Below are 24,026 nucleotides of genomic sequence, written 5' to 3' on the forward strand. Positions count from 1 at the left end.
CTAGTCCATTGCAGGAGTGAGTGAGTATATAAATACTGGGCTCAAAAGACAAGTAGTCTGACCAAACAGCGCTCATCTCGCTTTATTGGCCGAGGGAGCCGGCGTACAGCTTCCGGGTCATGTGGCCAGCATGACTAAGCTGCTTCTGGTGAACCAGAGCAGCGCACGGAAACGTCGTTTACCTTCCCGCCGGAGTGGTACCTATTTATCTACTTGCACTTTGACGTGCTTTCGAACTGCTAGGTTGGCAGGAGCAGGGACCGAGCAACGGGAGCTCACCCCGTCGCGGGGATTCGAACCGCCAACCTTCTGATCGGCAAGTCCTAGGCTCTGTGGTTTAACCCACAGTGCCACCTTTAAGTGCATATACAGTGGTGCCCCGCAAGACGAATGCCTTGCAAGATGAAAAGCTCGCTAGACGAAAGAGTTTTCCGTTTTTTGAGTCGTTCCGCAAGACGAATTTCCCTATGGGCTTGCTTCGCAAGACGAAATGTCTTGCGAGTTCTTTCCTTTTTCTTAAAGCCGCTAATAGCCGCTAAGCCGCTAATAGCCGTGCTTCACAAGACGAAGAAACCGCAAGACGAAGAGACTCGCGGAACGGATTAATTTCGTCTTGCGAGGCACCACTGTAAAAGGCAACAGGCTCACTTCCAAATTGAAAACGCACATAAAAGCTCAAGATACATGTTGATCTACCCACATGAAGGTGAGGAATCATGATTATATGCTGCCTTAGAGTTTTTTGTGTTTTTTTTAAAAAGAGTTTTAAATTTGATTCAACACATGTAATTATTATTAATATTGATTATTTTCAGTTGCTATCTCTGAGAAACGTAGAAAATAACAGAATATATTTATCCGAAAGTCTTCAAACTTACACAACCCTTTAAAAATTAGGTAAGGAACCAAATGTTATATAATACTGTTTTATAATTTATGACTGCTTTATAATCTATGGTAATTTAGAATTTAAATGTATTTTCATGTAATATTTGATACTTCCAGCTGATGAAGGGGAATACATCGAAACAGGGCCCTGTCCTGGTTTCTGATCCATAATTGACTTCTGACTTCTGCTCAATGATTGAAACTAAGACCTTCACGTCGAATCTGACTATTGACTAACATGAACTTGTCTCTACTCATAAACTCTCATTTCAAATTCTGTAACGAATTATTGTGTTATACATCTCTTTATGAGTTTGTAATCTCTGTCAAGAGTTTGTAATCCTTGTCAGAATACATACTTTTGAACGGATCAGTTTTTGTTAAAATTGATTATTTATTTGTGAGGAGGGACTACTCCCACTATTGAAACTTACATTGGCCTGTGTTCTTGGTGTGCTTTTTTCTTAGTGTACTGGAAGAAGCAAAGATCACCAGTGTCAAAGCAATTATTCCTCAACATCAACTTTGTTGGATTGGTCATGTTGTGTGGATGCCTGATTATTGTCTTCCAAAGCAACTACTCTATTCCGAACTTAAAAATGGAAAGCGTAATGCTGGTGGTCAACAAGAGAGGTTCAAAGACTCTCTCAAGGCAAATCTAAAAACATGTAGTATAAACACTGACAACTGGGAAACACTGGCCTGTGAGCGCTGCAATTGGAGAACAGCCTCTACTAAAGGTGTCATGGGTTTTGAAGACGCTCGAACTCAGGACGCAAGGGAGAAACGCGCTCAGAGGAAAGCACGCTTGGCAAACCCTCACCATGATCAACTCCCGCCCAGAAACCTCGGTCCCCAATGTGGAAGGACGTGTGGCTCCAGAATTGGCCTCCACAGTCACTTACGGACTCACTGTTAAGACCGTGTTTATGGAAGACAATCTTACTTGGCTACGAGTGATCACCAAAGAACAAAGTAGAACTAAGCTGTTGTGAGATGCATCTATCTCCCTTGCTATTGACTTTCAGGAGGTGGTTACATACATCCCTGTTTAGCCAGCATCTTGTCCCAAAAACGTATCGTCTTCAGAACATATCAGTGAGCCAAGAAGAAATGCTTTTAATCAAGCTCCAATGTAATTTTCTGAGACTCTGGTGTCATCTAAGAGATCAACACTCATACATACACGGCCACACACACACTGCCAGGAATGAATTCCTTGTGGGAACATCTTGGCCCTGGCTGTTCTTAGATGCGCAGGTTTCCCACGGTTCTCCGGCATCCAGAGATCAAGCTGAGAGATTGTACAAGCAGCTCCCTCCTCTCTTATCCACGGCCTCTCGTCAGTCAAGTCACGTCAGTCAGGGGTCCTGCTAAGATGCTCTCGCACATTAGGCCCATATTAAGTGCAAAATATAAATCTGTTTCATAAATAATAATTAGAAAATTTTTTTTTGCTGGAAAAGGTCCTGTTTGTTCACAACGATGCTGATGGCTCAGGTAGGCATCCTGTCCCCCGTGGCGAGGGCCCCAAGCAGCATCCATTCATTTTAGGCACAGCTGTTGGTTTGGTGGCAGACAAGTGGCACATCCTTAATCATCAGCCAGTCGGAGGAGGGTGCCGGAGGTCGTGGGCACGCTAGAGGAAGTGAGAATGAGGTGATCAGGTTAAAATCAGGACAGAATAAGAAGAGCATAAGAAGAGCCCCAGCAGGATCAGGCCAGGGCCCATCTAGTCTAGCATCCTGTAGTGAAGTCTATTTTGACATCATAAAGGTAAAGGGACCCCTGACCATTAGGTCCAGTCGTGGACGACTCTGGGGTTGTGGCGCTCATCTCGCTTTATTGGCCAAGGGAGCCAGCGTACAGCTTCCAGGTCATGTGGCCAGCATGACTAAGCCGCTTCTGGCGAACCAGAGCAGCGCACGGAAATGCCGTTTATCTTCCCGCCGGAGTGATACCTATTTATCTACTTGTACTTTGATGTGGTTTCGAACTGCTAGGTTGGCAGGAGCAGGGACCAAACAACGGGAGCTCACGCCGTCGCAGGGATTCGAACCGCCGACCTTCTGACCGGCAAGTCCTAGGCTCTGTGGTTTAACCCACAGCGCCACCCGTGTTCTAGTGGGGTAGGAGAGAAGAAAATAACACCCATGTATTTCACATCTGGCAACCAATGTGCCCCTTTGGTTTCAGATACTACATGGGTATACAAGTCTACCTTCAGATGTCTTCTAAAAGCCTGGTAGTTGTTTTTCTCTTTGACATCTGGTGGGAGGGCATTCCACAGGGCGGGTGCCACTACTGAGAAGGCCCTCTGCCTGGTTCCCTGTAACCAGGTAAGGATGCAGCTGCAGAAGAGCAAATTTGCTCCCAAGTGAAAGCAGCTCCCAAGCATTCCTTTGCAAGCAGGGCCTGCTGTCCCTGCTGATGACAGAGACCCCCTCTGATGACACCAGGTGATTGGCAGGGGGGGGCATCGCCCACCTGCCCAAATGGCCCCTGGGGGTAAGAGAGGTTGGGATCCAAGTCACCAGCCCAGAAAAGGACCCCACTCCCCGGTATGTAGGATTACAGCCTTTGGTTGGCTACCCAAGGGCAGGATCAAGCTCCACAGCAACAGGCTGAGATCCAAGGCAACATTTGGTTTTTCACAGGTGGGAGCGAGAGCAGAAGTCTAGTACCAGTCCACCAGCTGGGCTCCAATAAGGTCATGGATGTGGTAAGGAAGGCCCAGCTTCACGGCGCTTGGAGCTCGGCGGTTCTGCAAGTCAGACAGCAAAACCTCCTTGTATTTGGCCTTCTGGATCATGCTCAGCACAGCTTTTCTCCCTGGGAAGACGGAGAGACACACACAACACAGATCACTAGGTTGCTGCCGTCAGAGGTGTCCCAGCTTTTGCCTGGAGCAGGGAAACGAACTAACCTTTGATGAAGCATTTGACAAAACGACCTGCTCCAGGCACTGCCAGCCACCAGCTCCCTGCGTCACGGACAGTCAGGACTCCGGCATTCACCAGCTGCCTGAACATAAAACACAGGAATGGGAGAGAAATGTAATTTCCCCCATTACCACTTGCCCCTTTTGCACCAAGATGCAGCCGCTTCTGGGACTGTGGAAAGCCGGAGATAACGGGAGTCTAAGGAAAGCGTTGCTCAGTGATGCTATCAGGACAGGACTTCAGGGAAAAGGCCCAGGGTCCTGTTCCACAAACAGAGAAGGAGTGTCCCCAAACGCAGAAGAGCTGGCTTACTGCATTTTGAAGTAACGTACAGTGGTATCTCGGGTTAAGTACTTAATTTGTTCCGGAGGTCCGTTCTTAACCTGAAACTGTTCTTAACCTGAAGCACCACTTTAGCTAATGGGGCCTCCTGCTGCTGCCGCACCGCCAGAACACGATTTCTGTTCTCATCCTGAAGCAAAGTTCTTAACTTGAGGTACTATTTCTGGGTTAGCGGAGTCTGTAACCTGAAGCGTATGTAACCCGAGGTATCACTGTACTTCCCATTATGGAGAGGCCAGGAAATGTAAGACAACTAAGCCCAGAGTTCAAAATGACCAAACCACACCACTAAATGTGAGGATCCCAGTATGAGCCACTGTTTCTTCTTCTGAGGTGCCTGGACCTCAGCTCTGGGCAAGACACTACCTGTTACTCAACAATCTCCATGCAAGTTAACCGTCAGGTATGACGGTCCAAGCCCTTTGTGTTATTATTTTTGTAAACAGCTTTGAGGGCTTTTGTTTTCGTTTGTACAATTGTAGCCGTAGAATTGTACACTTGGAAGGGTCGTCTCATCTAACCCCCTGCACTACGGAAATATTTTTGCCCAGTGTGTAACTCGAACCCACAACCCTGAGATTAAGAGTCTCATGCCCTTATATACAGTACATTACTATATTAATTATATTAATATAATTAATATAATATAATATAATATAATATAATCTATATTATATACAGTACATTACTATATTTTATAAAAGAATGGAAATGGTTTATTGAATATTTACAGATAAATTGCAAACGGAGAAAAACATTGGAAGGATGACTGTAACAACCTGTAGTTTCATAAGAGTATATATTTAAAGTGGATAATTAATTTGATTTGATTTTAATTAATTTTTATAATGAAATGTTTCTAGAATGTTGCACTATTTTATTGTTGTTAGCCGCCCTGAGCCCAGCTTCGGCTGGGGAGGGCGGGATATAAATAAAATTTATTATTTATTATTATTATTATTATTATTATATTATTATTATTATTATTATTATTATTATTATTATATTCTTAAAGGGTGCCTGCTGTGGCATGCGCAGTCATGTCACAGAATACTTCCCCTTGCCCCCAGGGAACTGGGTTGTTTAACCCCATACAAAATTATGCAGATTTAAACCAATCAGAACGAATTCAATCGATTTACTAAGATTCATTATAACCAGACACAGCAAAACCTCAAAGAAGAAGCCCAATCTTCATACACGACCCTCAGAACACACCCTACTCTGTCTCCACTCTGGGGAAAACTTTACTCACGTGATTTCCGCATCACTGAAGCCAAACTCTCTCACCATCCTTCTTTTGTCGAAACTGATGTCGGGGCAGGAGCTGAGGACAGAATCCAGGAATTTCCTAACAGTCCTGTCAAAGTCCTTCCCAGACGTAAACTCTAGCACCTGTGGGAGAAAGAGCCGTCACAATCTCTCCCCGCTTCTGCAATGCCCCTCAACTCATCACATACACACACACACACACACAAAAAGGACACAAGACCTTAGATTTATAGTTGTCTGTGAACGCCACAACGAAAGTGTCTGCATCAAAACCATGCTGGAACATCCGGATCCGGCCCTCATCTTTCAGCTGGCTCTGGAGAAAGACACAGAGGGAGGAGGAGGTTTTATTTATTTTAACCAGTCTATTTCAAATGCAAACTCTGAAGGTGGAGAATTGGAGGCAGAAGGAAGAGAGATTTGTCTATCTATAGACACACACCTCATTTTATTGAAATCATGGTAGGGTGTGTGCGTGTGTGCATGAGAGGAGGAGGAGGTTTAAAGGTTTCCCATAGGATCCTTTGGTTCTTCAAACACCCCATATCCTGGGGAACCTCAGGTCCGGGGGAGTGGGGGGCAAATTCAGCCCTCCAGATTCCTCTACCTGGCCTCTGAACTGAGGAAGGAACCACCTACCAAGTGCCTGTCAACGGTTGTTCGGTCTTTGACGAGGCTGTAGATCTGGTGTCTCAGAATCAAGGGTGGCAGAAAATCCTCAAATAATTTGCGGGGGAAGAGAGAGGCCAAGAACTGGAGTGCAGATTCTACTGCCTCGGGGCCTTCTGGGGGAGGAAACATAAGAAGCTGGCATATTTCTGCAGCGCTGTGCCTCATGCCACCCAGAATTGATGGCACTCACCTCTCACTCATCATCCCCCCATAAGTCCACTCATGCACACCTCCCCATGCAGAGAGAGAACTCTGACGCCTCACCACACAACACTTCCTCCATTCTTACCCTGTTCGAGAGGCTCCGATCCGAGAACCAGCCGTTGTTTTTTCGCCTGGAATGTATCCGAGATGAGCTGATGCTTCCGCTTCATGGGGCTGGAGGTGAGGGCTAAAGATGGGAGACAGAGTCATTATGCTACCTGCTCCGTAGACCCAAGTGTGCAGAACTCTCTGGTCCTCTAGATACTGTGGAACTACAACTTTCATCAGCCACAGCCCAGGGACGATGGGAGTTGTAGTCCAGCAACATTTAGAGGGCCACAGGTTCCTCACACCTGCCACAGACCCTTGCTAGCCTTCATTCTCCACCCTCACACCCCTTCAATACTGAGGGCCATTTCAGAGACCAGTGTCTTCCTCCTTCTCAGCCTTTCAGTCATAATCGTCCTCCCCTTCTTCCAATACCTTTCTGGGTGCTCTGCAATGAACTACACCCCCCATCTCTAATCCATCCCAAAAGGTCCCTCGGCGTTCATTCTGGTCAATATCTCACAATCCTATTGTCCTCAGAATACCCTTGATGCTGCAGATGGCACACAACCCACAACTTTCACTGCCCTGGCACCTCAGTATAAGGCTGACGGCATTCATACTGGCAGGCCCTGTCTCCTGTATTATTAAGTACTGGCTGGCATGCGGAAATTAAGGAGGCAAAGCTCTCCCCTCATCACTTCCCTGCCATACCCTGAAGAACTTCAGTTGCATGCTCTGCTTTAAAATAGAATGTAATGAAAATGGTCTATCGCTGATATCTAACACCTGACAAACTAGCAAAAATGTATAGAACAAGTAGCAAAATCTGTTGGAAATGTAAAGAAAAGGATGGGGATTTTTACCACATGTGGTGGACATGTGATAAAATGAAAGTTTTGGGAATTGATCTATAATGAATTGAAAAAGATGTTTAAATATACTTTCCCAAAAAAGCCTGAAGAACTATTGATAGTTTTGATAGGAGAGGATATTAAGATGACGGACCAAAGATTATATATGTATGCTACGACAGCTGCCAGAGTTTTGATAGCCCAAAAGTGGAAAACACAGGAGATACCGACTGTAAAGGAGTGGCAGACAAAGTTGGTCAAGTACACGGAATTAGCGAAACTGACACATAGGATTCGCAGTCAGGAGGAAACAAAGTACCAAAAATAATGGAGTAAATTTATGGTCCATATAAGTGAGAACTGTAGAAATTTGAAGACGTTAGCAGGACTGAAATAAATCTTATGTCATGGTTTAGTTGTTAATTAAGGAACTGTGAATTAAGGATTGGAATAAGAAAACCTGCGGAAGGGAAGGAGGGAAGTCAACAGCTCTATGGAGCATAAAGTAAGACAGATGTAAAAAGACTTGAAATATTTGTTTGTTGGTGTTGGTGTATTTGAAATGAAAATTTAATAAAAAGCATATTTTGAAAAAAAGCACTTCAGTTGCTTAATATCTGCATCAAGCAACTTCAAAAGCACAGGGGAGGTAAAACAAGTTGGGTGTGGATCACACCTATGCTGATCAAATAGTCTGCTCATACAACTGGATTGCTGTATGTTTTGTATATGAGTGATTCAAGTTGCTGCTTTTTCTAGCCTGGTTTCATCATCCGGCTTCAATTTTGCCTTTGAATGTTATTGTCGTCTTCTCTGTATGCAGTGTGATAAATGGCTTTATATTAACAGTACCCACCTGTAGCATCAGCTTCCCTCCCCCCCCTTTCATCAATACTGTGTGCGTATCTGCCCCATGCAAGCTAATGCCACAACCAAACAATTAATATTTTCTTTTTTAAAATGTTATTATCAAAATTTACAAATATCATTAAAAGAAAATGTATTTCCATGACACATCTGTCTGTTTTGAAAACACGATATTATGTGATAACCTTGGATAAATTTATTACAACACAACTGCTTTCTTGGGAGCAGAGTCCACTTTATTAGTAGTAGCCGTATCACAGGGCAGTTCACTAAATAAAAGCACAAAACAAGAAACCAAAACACATTTAAAAAACAACAACCCAGAAGAAAGGGGTCAAGTTTACTGCATGTACGGTGTCAAAGGAAAATATTATGAAAATGATGTATAGATGGTACTTAACCCCTGTAAAATTAGCAAAGATTTACCACAACAGTGATAATGTTGGAAATGTAAAGAAAAGGAGGGTACCTTTTATCATATGTGGTGGACCTCCCCCAAGGTGAAAGACTTCATTTATAATGAATTGAAAAAAATGTTGAAATATACATTTATTAAGAAACCAGAGGCCTTTCTTCTTGGAATAACAGGTTTGGAATTGCCCAAGAAAGATGTTAAATTGTTTTTGTATGCCACAACTGCAGCAAGAATTTTGTTAGCTAAGAATTGGAAAACACAAGAAATCCCAACAGTGGAGGAATGGCAGATGAAGATGATAGATTTTTCGGAGCTAGCCAACCTGACTGGAAGAGTCCGCCACCAGAAGGAGGAGGAATATCAGGAAGAATGGATGGAATTCAAAGACTATTTAGTTAAATATGTTAAGATAACTTAATTGGAAAAGCTTGCAAATATTAGATAGGCTTTAAATATGTAATGTTAGGAATTAATATATCTAAAGCTAAAATAGAAAGAAAGAAAGATGTTAAGTGATTAAGTTAATTTTATGAGAAAATTGGTTTTGGAAAACTGTTAAAATGACACACACTGAAATTCAACTAGGAGGATTCAAGGAAGTCACTTAACAATGTCACTAAGATTGTTTTAAATACGATTGAGATTTATGTTTGTTTAACATTTTTGGAAAATCAATATTTTTTTGGGGGGGGGGGGAAACAACCCAGTAACAACGCTCCCACAAACACATTATTATTATTGTGCAAACCCATTGCTCTTGTGTAAGAGGAAAAGTACTGTAGTATCAAAAGTGAAGATGTAAATAGACTAGCGAATTATGGAAGCAAAATCTTCTGAAACGCCACGAGTTGCATCCAAGACCCGCTCAAGAGGAGACCCATTGAACCAAATAGCCCTAAGTTAGTGATGTCCATTGATTTCATTGAGTCCTCCTCTCCCTCCCCTCTTTCCCACCCCCTGGACCCCTTCCTCCATTTAAAGCGCCCCCGACTCACAAAGAGACCCTTGTGGTCTCTCGCCTGCCAGTCCCCGCTTCCGGCCAGAGCTGCCTCTGACGCCGCCGCAGCTGCCGCTTCCTCTCCAAAACAAGCCACTCCAAGTCCCCACCCGAGTCGGCAAAGCTCCTTGCCGGCCGCCTCCGGAGGATGACGTCACTCCCTCCAACCCCGCCCCTTTGACACGCTCGCCGGCTGCCCGCCATCTTTATTCCGGGTGGGACGAAGCTACTGTACCTCTGACCGACGCTGGCCTAAAGCCGCCATCTCCATCGAGAAACAGGGAACGAAGCCGATCTGGCGGCCATTTTGGACACGGGAAGGCAAACTGCTTTATCCGCGGGAGGCGGGCCGCGATCGCCACCTGCCGGCTGCGCTTTGCGTGGCACCTCCTGGGGTGTTTTGTGTATGTGTGTGTGTGGGCAGGAAATGGGAAGGGCGTTGACTTCGCCTCCCGACTGGCGCCCTGTGATGACGCCATCGCCGCGCGGCCTTACGAGCCGAAGGAACGGAACGCAGCGATTGTTTTGAGCAAGATGTCGGCCGCCCGGGTCTTGTTTGGCTGGTGACACAAAGGAGACGCGCGAGCTGCGTCCCCGCCTATCTTTCCGCTGCAGCGCGAATCGGCGGTGTCCTGCGATGACGTCACAGAAGGTAAGTACGGGAGCCGGGAGGGCTCAAAAACGAAAGGCTGATTTTTTTAAATTTATTTTTTATGGAGGTGGGGTGTCTTTCCCTGACTGCAAGAGGAGGAGGAAGAGGTCAAAAGGCATCTTCGGGCATCTCTCCCAAGTGGGTGCTGGTGTGACCAGGACTCCTGGGTCCCTTGCACAAGAGGAAAGTGCGTGTGCATGAGCGCCTGAATGTGCTGCGCGCGTTCTCCCGGGGGGGAGCGCGCCGAGGTTTTGCGGCTGAAGACTGCGGGGAAGAAGGAGGAGAGGTGAGCTGAGGTTCCCCCCGTGGTCCAACATTTGACATTCGGAAGATATGGTGGAAACTTGAATGGGAAAGAAGAAATGGCGGGAAACGAGGGACGGAAGCAGCCTCCGCTTGGGTTGCTGGCTGCACCGCGTGCAAGGAGGTCCGGGGGTTCAACAAGCCCCTGGCCTCGGGGGGCTGGGCTGCTGGAAACACTGGAAAGCCGCTGCTGCAAGTCCCCGCGGAGTTGGTGTTGCAGGCAGTTCCCGACCTGGATGGAGGAGTGGCTGCATGACCACTAGCATCCATTGACAGCCTTGTTGTTGTTGTTTAGTCGTGTCCAACTCTTCGTGACCCCCTGGACCAGAGCACGCCAGGCACTCCTGTCTTCCACTGCCTCCCGCAGTTTGGTCAAACTCATGCTGGTAGCTTCGAGAACATTGTCCAACCATCTCGTCCTCTGTCGTCCCCTTCTCCTTGTGCCCTCCATCTTTCCCAACATCAGGGTCTTTTCCAGGGAGTCTTCTCTTCTCATGAGGTGGCCAAAGTATTGGAACCTCAGCTTCAGGATCTGATTGACAGCCTTATCTAATAATAATAATACAGTGGTACCTCGGGTTGTGCTGTGCCCAGGGCTTGCCAATCAGAGCCTAGGGCTTGCCAATCAGAAGGTCGGCGGTTCGAATCCCCGCGACGGGGTGAGCTCCTGTTGCTCGGTCCCTGCTCCTGCCAACCTAGCAGTTCGAAAGCACGTCAAAGTGCAAGTAGATAAATAGGTACCGCTCCAGCGGGAAGGTAAATGGCGTTTCCATACGCTGCTCTGGTTCGCCAGAAGCGGCTTAGTCATGCTGGCCACATGACCCGGAAGCTGTACGCCGGCTCCCTCAGCCAATAAAGTGAGATGAGCTCCGCAACCCCAGAGTCGGTCACGACTGGACCTAATGGTCAGGGGTCCCTTTACCTTACCTCGGGTTACAAACACTTCAGGTTACAGATGGTTCAGGTTACAGACTCTGCTAACCCAGAAATAGTACCTCGGGTTAAGAACTTTGCTTCAGGATGAGAACAGAAATTGCGTGGCGGCAGCGGCAGGCCCCATTAGCTAAAGTGGTGCTTCAGGTTAAGAACAGTTTCAGGTTAAGAACGGACCTCTGGAACGAATTAAGTACTTAACCCAAGGTACCACTGTAATAATAATAATAATAATAATAATAATAATAATAATTTATTTATACCTTGCCCATCTGGCTGAGTTTCCCCAGCCACTCTGGGCAGCTCCCAATCAAATGTTAAAAAACAATACAGCCTTAAATATTAAAAACTTCCCTAAACAGGGCTGCCTTCAGATGTCTTTTAAAAATAAGATAGCTGCTTAGCTTATTTCCTGCTTATCTTATCAAATGATACTTCCCTGCTACTGGGAGAAAGCACCCCTTATAACGCAGCCCAGCATTGCGACCGGCCTGCCAGAAAGGATTGTTGTAAGGGCATCCGAGATGTTCCCACAGGGAAGTGGATAGCTCTGTCTCAGGGTCATGGGTTTGAGCCCATGTTGAGCAAAAGATTCCTGCATTGCAGGGGGTCAGGCTAGATGACCCTCGGGGATCCCTTCCAACTCTCTGATTCTGTGATATAAGGAGGCTGAGTTAGCTCCCTGTTGTTGGAACTCGGAGTCTGTTTTTATTTCTTTAAATCTTGTTTTTCCCCCCTGGTTTCCAGTGGACATGTATGTAAAATAGTGTTAGCTTTTATTTTTGTAAGCTGCCATGGGTAAGCTTTGCCTTGAAAGGCATAATGCAAAAATTTGAAAATAAAAAATAAAAATGTGAAGCATTTAATAAAAAGCTCTGTAGGAGAATACCTGTGTGTGTGTGCGCGCATGCGCGCATATTTGATAGCTCATAAGACTCTTTAATCTCAGAGTTTGAGTCCCATGTTGGGTGAAAGATTCCAACACTGCAGTAGGTTGGACCTGACCACTGGTCCGTCAAGCTAAGGATGATGGGAGTTGCAGACACAAGTTTGGGAAAGTCTGAACTACTGTATTTTTCACTCTATAAGACACACCAGACCATAGTTTTTGGAGGAGGAAACAAGAAAAAAAATTTCTGAATCCCAGAAGCCGGAACAGCAAGAGGGATCGCTGCGCAGTGAAAGCAACAATCCCTCTTGCTGTTCTGGCTTCTGGGATACCTGCGCAGCCTGCATTCGCTCCATAAGACACACACACATTTCCCTTTACAGTCATACCTCAGGTTGAATGTGCTTCAGGTTGAGCGCGTTCGCGTTGCATTCTGTGGCAACCCAGAAGTAACGGAGCACGTTACTTCCGGGTTTCGCAGCTCGCGCATGTGCAGACGCTCAAAATGACATCACACGCATGCGCAGAAGCGACAAAATGCGATGTGCAGGTGCACCGTCGCTTCTTACGTTGCATTCAGGATGCGAACGGTGCTCCGGAATGGATCCCGTTCACATCCCAAGGTACCATTGTACTTTTCAGGAGGGAAAAAGTGCGTCTTACAGAGCGAAAAATACGGTAGATGATCCTCGTGGTCCCTTTCAGCTTGGCAACTCCGTGAATTTAATAGCAAAAGCCCCACAGTTTAAAAGTCCCCTTCTTCCCTGACCATTTAAGACGTGCCTTGAGAGCAGAGAGGGGATTCCCAAACACAGTTTGTGGGTGCGACTTATAAGAGAGCCAGTGTGGTGTAGTGGTTAAGAGCGGTAGTCTCGTAATCTGGTGAACCTGGTTCGCTTCCCCACTCCTCCACATGCAGCTGCTGGGTGACCTTGGGCCAGTCACACTTCTCTGAAGTCTCTCAGCCCCACTCACCTCACAGAGTGTTTGTTGTGGGGGAGGAAGGGAGAATGTTAGCCGCTTTGAGACTCCTTCGGGTAGTGATAAAGCAGAATATCAAATTCAAACTCTTCTTCTTCTTCTTCTTCTTCTTCTTCTTCTTCTTCTAAGTGCTGAAGGATGTGATTTCTGAGCGCATGTTCTTGTTGAGAGGGGTAAGCAGAGCATTAAAGAAAGGAGCAGAAAAGGAAATTGCGTGTGTGCCCGCTGTGCCCCGTTTGGTTATCTGACCATGCAAGGGCATCTTTTTCGGAGCGTTTTACCATCGCTTTCCCTTGTCGATTGCAGTCCCTGATGAAGGCCGCTCTCGACACCAGGACTCACGACCGGGAGGACGACGCCCCCAGAGACTGCAGCGCCAAGCGCCAGAGGAGCGACGCCAAGGCTCCCCTCACTCTGCCCGTCACGCCCTCTCGCTACGATGCCCCTTTCCCCTTTTACCGGCGGCCGGCTCAGCTGGGACACTTTTCCCTGGACGCCCAGCGCTGTTACCACGGGGACGCTCGCCGCCTGCGCTACTATGCCCCGCCCCCTGTCGAGGGCCCCTCCCCCGGCTTCGACCTGCGCGACGGCTACCGCGACCGCTATGTGAAGCAGGATGAGACCGTCCGCGAGGGGCTGGAGCACTTGCTGAGGTGGATCACCCAGAACCGGAAGCAGCTGCAGACTGAGGACAAAGGGTGAGGAAGGGCACGATTCTCGGTCTGTCTCTCCTTCTTTTCTCTCCCCGCATAAGAGAAAGGAAGGGTTAATGGAGGATCAGGTTATCGGAGACTAGTATATATATATGGACTATGTTTCGCCTCCGCCATTCCGGCAGTGCTCTGCTTACATTGTTAGGAAGCTGCTGCTTCTTTTATTTATTTTTATTTATTAGGCCCTATACGGCCTAGGACCCTCGTACCTACGGGACCGCCTCTCCTGGTATGTCCCACAGAGGAACTTACGGTCTTCAAACAAAAACATCTTGGAGGTCCCGGGCCACAGGGAGGTTAGGCTGGCCTCAACCAGAGCCAGGGCTTTTTTGGCCGTGGCTCCGATCTGGTGGAACACTCTGCCACTAGAGACTAGGGCCCTGCGAGACTTGACATCTTTCCGCAGGGCCTGCAAGACAGAGCTGTTCCACCAGGCCTTTGGCCAGGGCACAGCCTGACTCCCTCCTTTGGCAATCTTCACAGAACTCTAGCCCAATGGTTGCCATCAATTTGATTTGAATTAATTTTATAACGAAATGATTTTAGAATGTTGTATTATTTTATTGTTGTTAGCCGCCCTGAGCCCGGCTTCGGCTGGGGAGAGCGGGATATAAATAAAAATTTATTATTTATTAATATTATTATTAAATTTGTGTGCTGCCCTTCATCGAAATAAGTAGCTATCTTCTCTTTAAAAGACATCTGAAGGCAGCCCTGTTTAGGATAGTTTTTAATATTTAATGCTGTATTGTTTTAAACACTCGATTGGGAGCCGCCCAGAGTGGCTGGGGAAGCAAGGGACCAGTGGCCTTTTCGGTGTTAAAGGGACCCTGATCATTAGGTCCAGTTGTGGCCGACTCTGGGGTTGCGGCGCTCATCTCGCTCTACTGGCCGAGGGAGCCGGCGTACAGCTTCCGGGTCATGTGGCCAGAATGACCAAGCCGCTTCTGGTGCAACAGGACACCGTGATGGAAACCAGAGCGCATGGAAATGCCATTTATCTTTCTGCCACAGCGGTACCTTGTACTGGAGTGCTTTTTTAAAAAAATCATTTTTATTAAGTTTTTCATTTCAACAATCCAATCAAATCACATTAAATATTCCAAATTATACATATACATATCAAATAATCCAAATATTCTGCCAAATTATAAATTTTTTATTGGGACTTCCCATGCTTCAAGTTTGGGGGGGGGCTCTGATCATCTCATGTCTCGACTGCTTTTCATAGTCTGTACTGGCTTTCTTTTGAACTGCTAGGTTGGCAGAAGCTGGGATAGAGCAACGGGAGCTCACTCCGTCGCGGGGATTCGAACCTTCGATTGGCAAGCCCCAAGAGGCTCAGTGGTTTAGACCACAGCGCCACCTGCATCCCTATGTCACCCACCTGACTGGCTTGCCCCAGTGGCTCCCAACAAAAAAATTAGTAAAAGCACGATATGACAGCAGACGCTGAAATCTTCTTTGAACAGGGCAGCCTTCAGATGTCTTCTTAAAACCATATGCAGAGTGGTGTCTGCAGGTTCCTATGTGCCCATTAGGGCTTCCTTGGTGATCCCTGCTTTCACCAGAGTTTGACTTTGTCGGCCTTAGAATACAGAGGAACGGCCCCGGCAGCTTGTGCTTTGCTCTTTTTAACGGTTTTGTCTCTCCCCGCTTTGCAGGCGGCCGCTGAATGCCGACTTTGTGACGTGGCGGGGGCATCTCACCAAAGTGCTGACCACGCCCTACGAAAATCAGGACGGTTGGCTGCTGGCGGTGAGCCTCTTCCGCGGGACTCTGTACATCAGCGAAGTTGAGACGGAGGCCGCCCGGAGGCAGCGGGAGCAGCGCACGGACCTGCTGAAGGAGCTCATGTACATGGGCTACAAGTTTGAGCAGTACATGTGCTCTGGTAAGGATGCCAGAGGCCTCTAAACCATAGCTGTCAACCGTCCCTTATTTGGCGGGAAAGTCCCTTATCCCAGCGCCGTGTCCCGCTGCTGTCCCTTATTGATGATGTCCCTTAAATTTCCCGGGTTTCAAAGGAAGCAGCTCCTCTCCCTCCCTCCCTGCCGGCCAAGGAGGAGGGAGGCTCCAACTGTGTTGCTTGGCTGCATTACTCACCCAATAAGAAGTCTAAGAACGACTGGGGGGGTGGAGCTTGCATGCCTTGTGCTGATCAAATCAGCCGCGTTGCCTGGGGACTCGCCTTTGCTCAGCGCTTCCCAGCGGAGAGGTGATGGTGGTTTTCCTTGCTGCATCCCCTTTGCCGGGTTGCTGCGCTGTGGGAACCACCGCTTGAGGCTTTGTTTGGCTGCTGGGCTGGCTGGGCTTTCTGCCTTTGGCTCGGGAGCTGGTTGACTAAAATCCTTTATTTTGGCTACTGGTCCCTTATTTTCGAGGCTGCTGGTCCCTTATTTTCAAATCTGTAAGTTGACAGCAATGCCTGGTCTGAGCATACGGCTCGGTTCTGGGCAGCGGTATTGAGAGCCAATGTGGTGTAGTGGTTAGCGTGTTGGACTAGGACCTGAGAGACCAGGGCTCAAGCCCCCACTCGGCCACAAAGCTCGCTAGGTGACCCTGGGGCAAGTCACTCTCTCTTGGCCTACCTTACAGGGATGTTGGGAGGATGAAATGCCGTCTTGAGCCCCATGGAGGAAAGGATAAATGAATCAAAATCGGAGCTTTTCAGTTTAGAGCCGCGGTTCTTAAACATTTTTCCTCTGGGCCACACTTTCAGAATAAAAATTTGCTCGTGCCTTGGCAAATTTTTAAGCGATTAAGAAATACATTGGAAAACACAGCTAGGATTGTCCTCGGCCTCACTTTAATGCTCTCATTTTGAAGCGATATCCATATTTTGCAAATAAAAACGATTATTTCTATACTGTACTACATTGAAATGTTGAAATGTTTGATGGTCCTTGAATTTCCCCACCATGCTTACCATCCTCTGCTGCCATGCCCTTTGAGAACCACCGTTTTAGAGTAAAGTTGAATAATAATAATAATAATAATAATAATAATAATAATAATAATTTTTTATTTATACCCCGCCCTTCCCAGTTCAAAAACTGGGCTCAGGGTGGCTAGCAACAAATTTAAAACACTTAATTGTAAAAGCAGCATAAAATACAGTATAAAAACATGAATAACAATAAAATTCAAAAATCAATTTAGGGGAAATAAGCATCAGATAATAAGTTGTAGTTGGGGCATAAGACGGGTAGAAAAAGGCTGCATGGGGTGCAAAAGTGGGTGTGCCTTTCTCATCATAATAAGATCTTCAGGTTCATCCCCTTTAAGCCTAAGGGTGAGAGACTCAGGATAAACACAGGAAGGGAGTTCTTTAGTGCATAGTTGAACTATGGAACTCACTGTTGTAAGATGCAGTGATGGCTGCCAACTTGGATGGCTTTAAAAGATCAGACAGATCCACTTTGTGCCTCTTTTGCCTCTGGAGAACACTCACTCTCAAGCGTGGTCCTCAAAAGGGCCTGAACAAATCCAAGAACCAATTAATGAGCTTAAAATATACTTCTAACCTGTTGAATTACAGAGGCGTCGGAAGTTGTGTGCTGTGTCTTCTGCTAGGGAGTTTTTTTCCCCTTTCTCGAATGCGAAGCGCCCAGAAGATGGGAGTAAATGTCTTCTTCTGCTCCAGATACTCCGGACGGGACTCCGGATCCGACGGGGGTGGTGAACACAAACGAGGCTTTCTGCATCGTGATCCGGACCCGCCTGGGAACCCACTCGCTGCTGTTCTCGGGAGAGGTGGACTGCACGGACCCCCGGAGCCCCTGGCCCGACCCTCCAAGCTGTTACGTGGAGCTGAAGACTAGCAAAGTCATGCATAGCCCGGCTCAGAGGAAGAGTTTTTACAGGTGAGGTGGGCAGGGAGATGAAAAGCAGGGAAACTATGGAGTCTTCTCCCTTTCCACAAAAAAAACCAGGTACTGCAAAGATGTTCCAGAACTACAACTCCCATCATCACCATCATAAATTTTTATTTATACCCCGCCCTCCCCAGCCAAGACCGGGCTCAGGGCGGCTAACAAACAATAATAAAAACAAGTTGATTAAAATACAATTTAAAAAAGATTGGACTACAACATTAAAACATTAGGATGCAGCCTCTTCACAGGAGGAGAAAGGAAAAAGAAAGAGGGGGAGGGAATCAAACTGATTCTAAGCCAAAGGCCAGGTGGAACAACTCTGTCTTACAGGCCCTGCAGAAAGAAATCGGATCCTGGTCTCATGAGACAGAGCGTTGCACCAGGCCGGAGCCAGTGTTGAGAAGGCCCTGGCTCTGGTTGAGGCTAATCTAACTTCCTTAGGGCCTGGGACCTCTAGGGTGTTGCTATATATGGACCTTAAGGTCCTCTGTGGGACATACCAGGAGAGACAGTCCCATAGGTACAAGGGTCCTAGGCCGTGACGGGCTTTAAAGGTCAAAACCAGCACCTTAAATCTGACCCTGTACTCCACCGGGAGCCAGTGCAGCTGGAAAAGCACTGAGTGAATATGCTCCCATGGCAGAGACCCTGTGAGGAGCCTCGCTGCAGCAATCTGCACCCGCTGGAGTTTCTGGGACAGCTTCAAGGGCAGCCCCGCGTAGAGCGACTTATAGTAGTCATAACTATTGTCTATGCTGCCTAGGTTCTGATGGAAGTTGGAGTTCAGCAATGCCTGGAAATTCAGGGATTCTCCACCCTCGCCTTAAACAGGCTTCTGCCTTCAACCAGCCTAGCCATAATGCCACCCAGGCCGTTTTTCCGGAATGCAAATCTACCATTTCTCAGCTCCTCTTTCTAAGACTCAGAATAAGGTGCAGGAGAGAGTCCCGGCCTGTCTGTAAAGCAAAGTGCAGGGGATCTTACTAGGATTTTAAAAAAATGTGTGCTTGCTGGTGGCTCTCTTGCCCTTAGTAACTTTCCCCCCGGAAGATGTCTTCAAATTTTTAACCACTTTCTCAGTCAGGGGACTGGACCTCTTACTCTCCTGCTGATTTGTTGTTAGCAGAGGCAGCTGCCTGACCATGCTGGGGAAAAGGAGGTAGGTCTGGGTGGTATCTCAGAGTTGCCGCCAAAACCATATAACACAGTCAGGGGGGTTGGACTGGGTGTCCATCAATATGTGGATGATACCCAGCTCTACCTCTCTTTCAAATCAGAACCAGTGAAGGCGGTGAAGGTCCTGTGTGAGTGCCTGGAGGCGGTTGGAGGATTGATGGCAGCTAACAGATTGAGGTTGAATCCTGACAAGACAGAAGTCCTGTTTTGGGGGGACAGGAGGCAGGCGGGTGTGGAGGACTCCCTGGTCCTGAATGGGGTAACTGTGCCCCTGAAGGACCAGGTGCACAGCCTGGGAGTCATTTTGGACTCAAAGCTGTCCATGGAGGCAAAGGTCAATTCTGTGTCCAGGGCAGCTGTTTATCAGCTCCATCTGGTACGCAGGCTGAGACCTTACCTGCCTGTGCACTGTCTCGCCAGAGTGGTGCATGCTCTAGTTATCTCTTGCTTGGACTACTGCAATGCGCTCTACATGGGGCTACCTTTGAAGGTGACCCGGAAACAACAACTAACCCAGAATGCGGCAGCTAGACTGTGACTGGGAGCAGCCACTGAGACCATATAACACTGGTCTTGAAAGACCTACATTGGCTCCCAGTATGTTTCCGAGCACAATTCAAAGTGTTGGTGCTGACCTTTAAAGCCCTAAACAGCCTCAGTCCTGTATACCTGAAGGAGCGTCTCCACCCCTATCGTTCAGCCCGGACACTGAGGTCCAGCTCTGAGGGCCTTCTGGCGGTTCCCTCCCAGCAAGAATTGAGGTTACAGGGAACCAGGCAGAGGGCCTTCTCGGTAGTGGCACCCACCCTGTAGAATGCCCTCCCACCAGATGTCAAGGAAATAGACAACTATCTGACTTTTAGAAGGCATCTGAAGGCAGCCCTGTTTAGAGAAGTTTTTAATGTTTGATGTTTTATCGTGTTTTTAATATTCTCTTAGGAGCTGCCCAGAGTGGCTAGGGAAACCCAGCCAGATGGGCAGGGTATAAATAATAAATTATTATTATATGGTTTTCAGCATCATGATATATCACCAGGTATATATCATGATGTCTGTAACAAGGATGGAGCTATGTAGAGGCACTGGCTGGCTTCATGGTTTTCCCGCTTTGTGATTTTTGCACAACACACACCATGATTCGCAATATATTGCCAGGTCCAAAATTATGAAGCCGATAGCACAATATGGACTTCAAACCGGTTTGGGACAATATATCACCCAGCCTTAATGGGATGATGGGCTAAATAAGCAAGGGACCAGTGGCCTTTTCGGTGTTAAAGGGACCCTGATCATTAGGTCCAGTTGTGGCCGACTCTGGGGTTGCGGCGCTCATCTCGCTCTACTGGCCGAGGGAGCCGGCGTACAGCTTCCGGGTCATGTGGCCAGCATGACTAAGCCGCTTCTGGCAAACCAGAGCAGCACACGGAAACGACGTTTACCTTCCCGCCTATTTATCTACTTGCACTTTGACGTGCTTTTGAACTGCTAGGTTGGCAGGAGGAGGGACCGAGGAATGGGAACTCACCCCGTCGCAGGGATTTGAACCGCCGACCTTCTGATCAGCAAGTCCTAGGCTCTGTGGTTTAACCCACAGCACCACCCGCGTCCCTTTTCGGTGTTAGTGGACTACAACTCCTGCCATCCCTGGCCATTGGCTATTCTGCATGGGGCTGATGGGAGCTGGAGTCCAGCAACATCTGGCGGGCCTTAAGGGGTTGTATCCTACAAAGAACTTCTGTCTTTGCAACAGGAATCTCTCCCCCCAAAAAGCCTCCCCCCCCATCCACATTAAGAGGTTGGGGGAAATCCCCAGAACAGATTTCTTTTGGGGGGGTGGCACATGAGGCAAGGCGAAGGAAGTTGATGACTTCGTTGGACGCAGCCCTTAGTCTCCACCCCAAGACAGGCCTCGAGTCTGTTTCTGAGCCTAGCATCAGTACTTGGGGAGGAAGACGGCCAAGCGCTCGTCAGATCTCAAGGAGGGCAGCCAAAGAGGATGTCGGGCAGAGGGAATAGATGAGCCAGCTTCTCTCTTCTTCCCAGGCACAAGATGATCAAGTGGTGGGCTCAGTCTTTTCTGCCCGGAGTGTCTCGGATCGTGGCCGGGTACCGGGGGCCAGATGGCTCCATCGTGGAACTGGAGACGTTTGAGACGATGAAGATATTCCAGCTCATTAGGGTGAGTCCAAGCCCAGGAGGAAGGGCAGCCAGGCTGAGATCTTAGATTCCTCCCTTTCATTCTAACCTCTCCCTGCTCCAAGGGAAAAGGTGGGGCGGGTTGGTGCACTAATTCTTCCTCCAGAGCGGCTCTCTATAAGGGTTCAACAGGTGATCGGTGGTTACAGGGAACCCCTGTGAAACTGCGCTCAGAGTGAAAGTGCATCTTCCACAGAGGTTGCTGTAAGAGCCAGTCAGCCGGCAGACTTCAGGCTTGATGAATTGCTTGTTCACCTGAACTCCCAAGGGACAAGGCATTAGCTTAGGTACGGAAGCACAGGTGGTCAGGTGTGCACTTAAGCACTGAAAACACACACCTGCTCCTCTCAGGCATTGGCTTTCAGCATCAGAACTGTGTTTGAGGAAGGCTGAACTAGATGGACCAAGGAGCCAGACTCTGCCTAAGGCAGCTTCCCATGTTCCAGGTTGTATCACCCCTAAAATAACCTCCCTTCTTCCTCCTGGGCAGGAGGACCCGGGCTGCTGGAAGCCGGCGGTGTGCATGAACTTTTGCGCGGCGTTCCTCGGCTTTGTGAAGAAAGTGGTGACCGAAGACAATCCGAAGTAAGTACCGTATTTTTTGCTCCATAAGACACACTTTTTTCTTCCTAAAAAGTAAGTGGAAATGTCTTTGCGTCTTATGGAGCCAGGGGCAAAAAGCAGATCATGCTTTTTTTTTCTTTTTTTTTTAAAAAAAGAGGGAAGTACAGTGGTGCCTCGCAAGACGAAATTAATTCGTTCCGCAAGTCTCTTCGTCTTGCGAGTTTTTCGTCTTGCGATGCACGGTTTCCCATAGGAATGCATTGAAAATCAATTAATGCGTTCCTAGGGAAACCGCCTTCAGGCCAGGTCCGGGGACAGTCTGTCCCCCGACCTCTTCTGAAGGCTGGGGGGGGGGGAAACAAGGGCTTTTCTTCCCACCCCCAGCATTTTAAAAAACCCCGGGACAGCGGAGGACTTCTCCGCTGTCCGGGGCGATCTTAAAATGCTGGCGGGCGGCATTTTAAAATCGCCCGGGACAGCGGAGGACTTCTCCGCTGTCCGGGGCGATGTAAAAGCCCCTGGGAAGGCAGGCAGGGGGGACAAAGACTTTTGCCCCCCGCCCGCCTTCAGAAGAGGTCCTGGACCTCTTCTGAAGGCGGGCGGGGGGCGAAAGTCTTTGCCCCCCCGCCTGCCTTCAAAAGCCGTCCGCGATAGCGGGAAGCTCTTCCCTGCTATCCCGGACTGCTTTTAAAATGCTGGCGGTGGGGAGCAAAGCCTTTCGGCCCCCGCCGGCCTTCCTGGACCTCTTCTGAAGGCCGGAGGGGGGGAAAGGCTTTGCTCCCCACCGCCAGCATTTAAAAGAGGTCCCCGGAGATTTCCCTATGGGCTTTCGTCTTGCGAAGCAAGCCCATAGGGAAATTCGTCTTGCGAAGCGCCTCCAAAACAGAAAACCCTTTCGTCTTGCGGGTTTTCCGTCTTGCGAGGCATTCGTCTTGCGGGGTACCACTGTAGGTGTTGAAACAAAGCCGCTAATAAACAAGCAATCGGGGAGGGAGATAAGGGAAGCTAGCAATAAAGGAGACTGCCTGGGAAGGGGGAGATAAAGACAGTGAACTTGCAAGGAGAGGAGACAGGAAGACTGAAGCAATGAGGAGAGAAATTAGAAGAAAAAGAGGAGCAAAAAACTGCTCCAGCTAAAGAAAAGACACTAAGGCAAACAAGTGGGAAGGGAGTGTTGAAAGGAAGCAGCTGATAGGTTAGGGAGGGAGGGAGATAAGGGACGCTAGCGATAAAGGAGGCTGCCTGGGAGGGGGGAGGTAAAAGCCCATGGATCCTCAGGATTTTTAGGTTGGGTCACCCCAAATTCACCATCAGATCCCATAGCATGTCCATGGCTATAGCCTGCACCAAAAAAATCACGCATCCACTGTTTTGTGGGGCTGCAGTGGTGCAAAAACGTGGTTACAAAGCATGGATCCACATGAATCCTCAGGATTTTTGCATTGGGTTACTCCAAACTCACCATCAAATCACATGTCTGTGGCCACAGCATGAACCACAAAAATCATACATCCACTGTTTCATTCAGAATTTTTTTTTTCTTGTTTTCCTCCTCTAAAAACTAGGTGTGTCTTATGAAGCGAAAAATACAGTAGTCATGATGGCTGAGGCCAGTGGGAGTTTGCAGTCCAAACACTAGGAGGGGGAGCAGGCTGATGACGGCCGGTTAAGTAGAGGAGGAAAACAAAATGGGAAGACTAGAGTGAACGTGGGACTCCTAGCAAGGGAGAGCAAACTCCTTGGCTTAGTCTCCCTTCCAGAGGAACCTCACGTTGTACCTGCTGCTTTCTCCTTTGTCCAGGTTGGTCCACCTCTTTGCCTGGGAGCCTGGCCACCCTGTCTCCTTCACGGTGCACCGGGACTCTGAGCACACCTTCCTGCCCGACTGGTATGTGGAGGCGCTGAGCAGCGAGAAGCCCTCCACTCCGCACATCCCAGACTGATGGGCTGCAGCTGGAGGGAGAAGCTGGATTTTTTTTGGTATCTTGAGTGGGCAACGCAGGGTGGGAGGTTAAACACACACACGCAAACACACACACACACAGCAGACCCAAGGAGACTGGCACTTGGTGCTCAGAATGCCAGGGACATGCCTGGGAGGGCCCCCTACCCCCCCCCATCATCACAATGAAGGAGGGACAGGGCAATAAACTATTATCGTAAACACAAACGTCTCCTAGCAGTGCTTAGTTGAAGGGATTGCGTCTCTCTCTGGTTTATCGGTAAGGGATTCTTAAAGG

The 24,026-nt window shown here is 48.1% G+C and overlaps 2 protein-coding genes and 1 long non-coding RNA gene across 6 annotated transcripts in view; 2 read left to right on the forward strand and 1 right to left on the reverse strand.

The window, feature by feature from the left end:
- Positions 1–24,026, forward strand: part of LOC308470192 — a 212,288-nt gene that overhangs the window by 11,285 nt on the left and 176,977 nt on the right. The gene's annotated exons all lie outside the window — the stretch shown is intronic.
- WHR1 (winged helix repair factor 1) lies at positions 1,984–9,651 on the reverse strand. 3 transcript variants are annotated; one of them, XM_080993288.1, is made up of 8 exons: positions 9,500–9,651; positions 6,406–6,507; positions 6,084–6,229; positions 5,665–5,760; positions 5,428–5,567; positions 3,815–3,912; positions 3,573–3,720; positions 1,984–2,527 (listed from the first exon to the last, which is right to left on the reverse strand). In XM_080993288.1, the coding sequence occupies exons 2-8, from the start codon at positions 6,488–6,490 to the stop codon at positions 2,482–2,484; spliced, it is 759 nt and encodes a 252-aa protein (XP_080849414.1). In that variant the 5' UTR covers positions 6,491–6,507; positions 9,500–9,651; the 3' UTR covers positions 1,984–2,481. The 3 variants fall into 3 exon arrangements, with proteins under 3 accessions (XP_080849414.1, XP_080849413.1, XP_080849412.1); XM_080993287.1 differs by lacking the exon at positions 9,500–9,651 and adding an exon at positions 8,559–8,606 and having other exon boundaries at positions 6,084–6,226; XM_080993286.1 differs by lacking the exon at positions 9,500–9,651 and adding an exon at positions 8,559–8,601.
- Positions 9,893–23,956, forward strand: DXO (decapping exoribonuclease). Of its 2 annotated transcripts, none has more exons than XM_080992981.1 (7): positions 9,893–10,153; positions 13,566–13,957; positions 15,637–15,866; positions 17,619–17,838; positions 21,070–21,205; positions 21,713–21,807; positions 23,588–23,956. In XM_080992981.1, exons 1-7 carry the CDS (start codon positions 10,139–10,141, stop codon positions 23,727–23,729), a joined length of 1,230 nt encoding a protein of 409 aa, XP_080849107.1. In that variant the 5' UTR covers positions 9,893–10,138; the 3' UTR covers positions 23,730–23,956. The 2 variants fall into 2 exon arrangements, with proteins under 2 accessions (XP_080849107.1, XP_080849106.1); XM_080992980.1 differs by lacking the exon at positions 9,893–10,153 and adding an exon at positions 13,402–13,432.

This window comes from Podarcis pityusensis (genome assembly GCF_964106645.2).
Source record: "Podarcis pityusensis genome assembly, chromosome: 2".
NCBI lineage: Eukaryota > Metazoa > Chordata > Lepidosauria > Squamata > Lacertidae > Podarcis > Podarcis pityusensis.